The sequence below is a fragment of the Parasteatoda tepidariorum genome, chromosome X1 (assembly GCF_043381705.1).
Source record: "Parasteatoda tepidariorum isolate YZ-2023 chromosome X1, CAS_Ptep_4.0, whole genome shotgun sequence".
NCBI classification, from domain to species: Eukaryota; Metazoa; Arthropoda; class Arachnida; order Araneae; family Theridiidae; genus Parasteatoda; species Parasteatoda tepidariorum.
Window position 1 is genome coordinate 73,757,558 of NC_092214.1, and position 7,526 is coordinate 73,765,083.

The following is a 7,526-nucleotide window of genomic DNA, read 5'->3' on the forward strand; positions in this document are numbered from 1 at the left end:
CCGGCCACTATAGCAAAATATATATATATATATGGAAGTCTTTTATTAGTATATATTCTTTAAATAAGCAATTTTTTGGTATTTATTTCAATTTTTAGTTACTATTTTATTTGTAGTTAACGAATGTTTCAAAAATTCTGATTGATAAAAGTTCAAATTCTCGCAAATAAATATGTGTGTATATGCTACCACCTCAGAAAAAAAAACATTCTTAACTTCTTTCACATTTTTCCCATTTCAATTCAATTTCAGTGACTTTTTTGTATTAATACTTTCAGAACACAAAAAAATACTGAATTACTGAGATACATTCCTTTAAAACGAAGTCCATAAAAAGTTAATCTAAGTAATAACATGAAAAATACGTAGTGCATAGCTTCATTTAAAATACTTCTAAGATACTAGTATGCAACTTCTTTTGTGAGAATTGGATTCGAAGGCACTAAAATACGCCAATACCAACTCATTGTGTAACCGGAGTTCTTCCGGAATCTTGAATCGGAGTTCTTCCTCCCTCTCTGCGACTGACCATCATTAATAACAGGTGTGTTCTTAGGGGGGGGGGAGGACTGTCTTGAGTACTACAATAGTTATCTTTTGGATGGGAGAGGATATGAGCTACGGTTCTAGGGGTGTTTCACCGAACATACCACCTGTGGTCTTTACCCCCACCCCTACAGAATGAAAGGAACTCCTGAGNAAAAGGGGGAAGCAGAGACATTCGGTGAAACACCCCTGACACGATGAGCTACTGCCTGAAAAATAAAACGTTCACTGAGGAACTGCTATATCTACTTCCACAATAATTTCTTTTTGTCCTAATATTTAACTAATAATAACGCGCATCCTAGTTTCGTACATTTCGCACATTATTTTTGAGAATAAATATGTGAAAATACAACTTTTTTCAATATTTTATAACTGTGAAACTGTTTTACCGATATTACTAAAATTTCATTCTTATTCATTAAAAATTACGTAGTTTAAAATTACATAAAAATGTGTAGATTTTACAATTCAAATGTTTTTCAATCATCATTAAAAAATAAAAATAACTGCTCAAAATTATTTTAGAGTAGAATTATTTTTGGATGAACGAGCTTAATAATTGTGAGCAAAATGTTTTCGATTTATTTAAAAGTTCATGAGAAAGGTGAAATACGTAAAAAGTGAATTTAATATATAGTGGACCAAACTTTCGACTGTAATCCTGATTAAACTATTCGGATCATATTTTTCTTATTTCTCACTGAAAAAAAAAATCCAAATCTGTCGGAAAAAAGATACATTTATTCAGGGAAAGTTTTTGGGCTTGATTTCGTTTTTAATTAATAGTTAGAATTAATTAATTAGCTTACTTTAGTTCAACCGTTTAAATCGTAGACTGGCACTCACTGCGTGAGAATCCGGCCACTATAGCAAAAGTTATCCGGAGTAATGTCTTTCTACCCCCCCCCTTACTGTGCCTTGACTAGTAAAATGTAGAACGTAAACAATAACATCTTCAAACAAAAATGAATAAATAAAACATTTACTTCTAAGATAGTTATTTGTACTTGACTTTATGATTATTTTTTCGTTTTGTTACAAATCTTCCACTTACGAAAATGAGATAAATTTAGATTTTAAGGTGTGACATTGAATAAGTTACCCTTGACTCTGACGAAATAATAAGTTCATGAAAATGACCTCTGAAACGGATGTCCGGCCGACCCATTTGAACAAATGAATAAAGCAGCATTAATTACTCTTCCGTTGAAACCACATCCCTTCCAATCAAATGATTCGGAATATTTTATAACTAGACTAAAAATTAAGTTTTTCCACTGTTGTATTTCTACCACAATTTTGCGAACTGCACCGCCCCTCCCCCAAAAAAAACGGAACACTTTAAAAAGTTATGAACTAGTAATCGATCGGGTTGTCACTTATTCGAATACAATCTTTATAGATTGAAGGGCAATCAAATAAATATGCTAATTAATTACTACTGACGATATTTTGAGCTACGAAATCGAATAAAAACATATGTTTTTATAACTTCGAAGTCTACATTTTTATGCCTCGGAATAAACATGCCAGATCTTCGACACATTTGGATTCTTGACCTCAAAATATGTGTTTGTAGTAGCCGCATTCTGGAAAATGTATTCCCAAAAGATTAGTCAAGAGAGTGGTTTGTACACCTTAATATTTATATCAAAGTTTGCGTATTTTGCAATATCTCTGGAAATATTTAACAGAATCTAAGAAAACAGTTGCAAAACTCATTTATTCAAAGTTATTTCAACGCAAACAGAAAGAAAATTGATTTTTTTACATTTATTTATAATTTTTTATTATTAAATTTAATGATTGAATATTTTTTGAAATGTATAGTACACAATTAAAAGGAGTGTCCGAAAAGTAAGTTGGTTTTGGAAAAATTCGCATAACAAAATTAATTTTTTTATGAAAGAATGGGCCCATGTCCAAGAGGTCGTGAGTTCGATCCCTGCCGGCTGATGACTCCCCGTGTAGTAAAGAGTGACACGTGCATGTTAAATATGTCGGGTCACAAAGTCCTCCATGTTCCCATAGCAAATTATACCTCTGGGGGTACTGATGTGGAGATTGATCTTTCTCTGGTTAAGGTCAAAATTACGATCGGTGAATGAATGAATAGAAGTTTGAATGGGTCCACCCTATAAACAGGCAGTGACGAATGCGTGGCTGAAGTCATATTCTTGGCCATAAAGAGCGTCACTGAAAATAGGAAACGCACCCTCTGCCTTAAATTCGCTTAGTTTGATATTGGTAAGTGGCATTAGATCAACAACAACAACAATGTATGAAAGAATATTTCGGACATTTTTTTTCTACTTAGTTACCACCATTGTTTAGTCATTTATCATATCAGGAAGAAAAAAAAACTTGTTTACAACCTCGTCAAAGAAAGATGCCGCCAGTGAAGACAGTCTCTGCTGAGTACTGTTTCTTGTGTCATCACTGTTAAAGCACCTTTTCCCAAACTCACTCATCAAGTTCAAGAGCCACTGTTATTTGAAGGTACGAGTTCAATGTTGTACGGCAAGTAATCAAACTGCTCCTATCCGAATTGTTGAATAAGGTTTTGAGTGAGACCAGTAGAATAAGGATGTGCGTTGCCACGAAGCAGTACAATGATTTAGCTGAGCATTCCACAACTTTTGTTTTGAGTTTCGCGCTGCAATTTTCGTGGTTAATAATGTGGGTTTGCATATAAATGAAAAGGAAACCCTAACCATGAGAATTACTGCAAAATCTCAACGATAACATAAAATTGATTAAAACGAAATTGACAAAGTGGAAGAATTTGCGCATCTCGGTTCTGTCATTGACAGCAGTGGAGTAGTAGACCCAGATAGCACCATTACCAGATTGCAATAAATATTCGACAGTCTCGGAGACTCATTTGTGAAGTCGCATGTGACCTCTGTGACGTCGACGCTAGGGTTTTTGAAGGTCACTATGTTCGTCTTTGAGGATGTCACATTTTGACGTCTTTCAAACCTCAACACGAGACCACAATGAAACATATAACTGCCGCTTTCACGTCACCATGTGACAAAAATGTGATTCATGTCTCAGCTAGTCAAACAGTGAACCTATTGAGATGTAAACGTCACAATTTCGTCACACTTTGATACTGTTGAGACGTGAATAAGTCACATCTTTGTCACATGGTGACCCAGTTGAGACGTGAGTGTGTCACATCTTTGTCACATGTTGACCCAGTTGAGACGGTCACCATGTTGAGACGTGAATAGGTCACATCTTCGTCACATAGTGATGTCACTGCGACAACTAAATGTCTCAATGTGGTTTCATGTTGAAGTCTAGGTCACCTCGAAAAGTGACGTCACCAGAGACGGACATAGTAATATTTTTGGACCCACGCATCGACGTCGCAGAAGTCACATGTGACTTTATAAACGAGTTTCAGTGACTGTCGCATTTTTGCCGCAATCTGATAACGGTGGTATCAGGGAAAGAGCATTTATTTATTTATTTTTATATTAAAATAGTAATTGACTTTGCGATGAATTCAAAGCTAAAATTAATTCAAATTTTGCTACTACAACGACACTACAACGACGAGCTACTACAACAACTACTTCTGACAGGAAAAAAAAACGAACAACTAGAAAAAGTTGAATGTTTTGCTTAGTAATTTGTGCTGTTACCTTAAATTAAATGGTCGATTATCGAATATTCGGCTAACAATTAGTGATTCAATTTCAACCTTGATTTAGTTGATGTATTCATACAGTTCTTATAAAAAAAAATTATCTAATAATATATAGTGCAAAATAATTTTATTAGTTTTTAATTTTTCTGAACTTAACAAAAATAGCCAACCTTTAAATATTAAAATATTTTACTGGAAGAAACTTTGAATGACTTTTTATAGTTCGTTCTCACTAACTTATGAGTTTTAGTTGTTGGGTTGTTATCTGTTATAATCAGGGTTGGCATTTTGTCCGGAAACCTATTTCTCCCAAAATACAGGAAGAAAGTGAAAAAACCGGAAGTAACTGGCAGAAATGGAAGAAACTGGATGATATGGAAGAAACTAAAAATTACCAAATATATTTGTTTTACAATTATATTTAATGGATAGTTCAAAAAAATATTAATTTGAAAATTATTTTGTTATTTTTTTTTTTTTTTACTGCTTACCGTTTTTTAATGCCGATGTATTTTTTAGAAATTGTAAATAGTAATTTTATTTTTCCTAACTTTCTTTTTATTTAAACAAACTGATATAATTTAATTATAAATTATAAATAACTAATTTTTCACAATTAAGGTTTAATGCTAGTAAATCCTAAAAGGAATAAAGTAAACCTACCAAATTGTTGCAAAAAAACTTTGCTATAACATTTAAATTTAAAACTTGCAAGTTTTATTTAAAGTAATTATTCTATAATTGTAATTTTAAAATGTTCATTCGCGATTTTATCGGCATACTTTCATGATTTTTAGTTCAAATATCAAAAAACCTTTACAGTTCTTTTACCGCTTAAAATTTTTATGCCATTAATCATGAACTAAAAATTGAAATTCGGTGATCAGTGATTAAAAATTCTTGTGTTTATTTTATAAATTATAGTTAACTTATAATATTGTGCTTAGGTATGTAAAAAGGACATTTATATTAAAAATATCAAATGATAAATTCCTTTAGCATATTATCTAAGAATTGTTTTGAGTACTCATTCTTAACAACTTTTGAATATGAATAATTAGTATGTTGTTTGTAATCATGAATACTATAAGGGAAAATTTTTTCTTGATCTGCGGTTGAATAATCGGCAAGTCTTGACAACGGAGCTTCGTCTTTACGCTGTTTTAATACCACTTGTGTGTATACTTTTTTGTTTTGTTTTCTGATAAGGATTTTTAAAATTATCTATTAAACATGGTTATTACGAAACAGCCTGTATATTAGAAAGTTTAAATATTCAAATTCAAAAATAAAATAGGTTGTTTTGTTTGTTGTTTTAAACAGTCATTATTTTCATGAAAGCCAGAGAGCATTTTCGTGATTCAAACATAGAGAAAATACGTATCATCTACTTCATATTAGTCTATGAAGTCGAATAAAAACTACATTATTTAGATTCAGCTGAACTTCGAACAGCTGAAGATCGTACTTGTAATTAATTTTACATTTAATTTTTGAATTGCTAATCAAACATTCTGAGCAAGTAAGTAATGATTATACTCAGCCTCGGAGGCTCTAAGCACTTAAAAGGTTTTGATGCTCCTTAAATGTAATTTAAAAAAATCAATGACAAAAATTTAAAAAATATATATTTTTCTTTCTTAAATAAAATTAAAATAAGTTTTCAACAGTACATTTATATGACTGCAGAATTAAAAAGTTTTTGCAGAGGATCGATAATGGGAATGAAAATTTTTCAATTAACTCTTTGAAGAGTTTTCAATGCTAACCACAAATTTTGTGACCTTAGAGGTGAACTAAAATAATTTTGACAATTCTGATGTTTTATTTTTTAAAAATAATTCACTGACCCATAAGGTATTCTTTTTTTTTTCATTTTAATTCTATGAAATATAGCAGGGCTTCTTAAACTGTGGGTCGTGACCCCCAAGGGGGTCGCGAGACTACTGAAAGGGGGTCGCAAAGATCTGATACTTTTCAATCATTATAAATAAAATTTTAAAATTAGTATACACACTACGTACAAATATAAATACAAATAAAAATCATACAAAATACTATTGTAGTTTTATTATAACTATTTTTTGAAAAAAGTGGCAATGCAAAACTGTTATGTAGGGCCTATAAATGAAAATATGGAAGTAGCATTTAAAATAATAAATACAACGCGCTCCTCGATTTTCAACTGAACGTTCGACATTGATGTCTGGCCGCCGGCGTCAGTGTTTGCAAGATAACTTAGTGATTATAAGTACCCAGACGCCGCGTCGCCTTACAGCTTACACATACAATACGGAAGCATAATCAAGCTAGGCTAGGCGAATCGGCATATTATTTTTATAAAAGAATAATAAAAAAAATTAAATGAAAGCTTCTTTTTCGGCGTCTTTGTGATACGGTGCCTTTGTGCGCTGCACACTTTGAACACGCCATGCGTCGGGGTTGATCTGATCGTAATTTGTTGTCATTGCACTGGTAAAGATTCGAGTGTAGTTATTTTTCTGTTTGTACTTCAGTTTGGACTCAGCTTTGTCTTCGTAGTGACATGTGTGTATTTACTGTGTAATTTTCAGTTGGTGTTTTTAATTATTACGTTAAAGTTCAACTACATTTTGTTTAATTATTTATTATTATTTAACCATCATGGATAAATGGCTAATTAAAATTCCAACTAATAAGTCTGCCACGCCGTCACAACCAAGTTGCAGTGCTTCAAATCCGACTTCTAGCAAAACAAAAAAAAGAAAATATGACGAATCATATTTGCAGTATGGCTTCACATGCTCTTCTCACAACAATGAAGAACAACCAGTGTGCTTAATTTGCAAAGAAGTTTTGGCTGCAGAAAGCATGAAACCGTCAAAACTGCAACGACATTTGAATACTAAACATGCAACGTTATCAAAAAAGCCAATAGAATATTTTGAGCGTCTTTTGCAAACATCAAATAAAGAAAAGAACACTTTGGAGAAGTATGTTACTTTGAATGATAAATATCTATTGGCATCGTATGAAGTTTCGTATTTGATAGCAAAAACGAAAAAGCCTTTTACTATTGGAGAGCAACTTTTACTACCTGCAGCTATAAGAATGTCTGAAATTGTTCATGGAAAACAGTATGCTGCTGAAATTAGTAAAATTCCATTATCAAATGACACTGTGTCCAAAAGAATTTCAGACATTAGCAATGATCAATTTCAACAGCTTCTTATGAGGCTTAAAGACAGCTCAAAGTTTGCAATACAACTGGACGAGTCGACAGACATTTCAAAAATGGCACAGTTGTTACTTTTTGTAAGATATATTTATGAGGGAA

At 32.2% G+C, this 7,526-nt stretch overlaps 2 protein-coding genes across 2 annotated transcripts in view; both read left to right on the forward strand.

Moving 5' to 3' along the window:
* LOC107448390 (oplophorus-luciferin 2-monooxygenase non-catalytic subunit-like) overlaps positions 1-7,526 on the forward strand; it is a 53,919-nt gene that overhangs the window by 6,167 nt on the left and 40,226 nt on the right. The window lies entirely within an intron of this gene.
* The window catches only part of LOC122269493 (zinc finger BED domain-containing protein 5-like), a 3,127-nt gene continuing 2,454 nt past the window's right edge, over positions 6,854-7,526 (forward strand). Inside the window, exon 1 of the mRNA XM_043042951.1 lies at positions 6,854-7,504. Coding sequence (XP_042898885.1) covers positions 6,854-7,504 — 651 coding nt within the window. The remainder of the gene's footprint in view (positions 7,505-7,526) is intronic.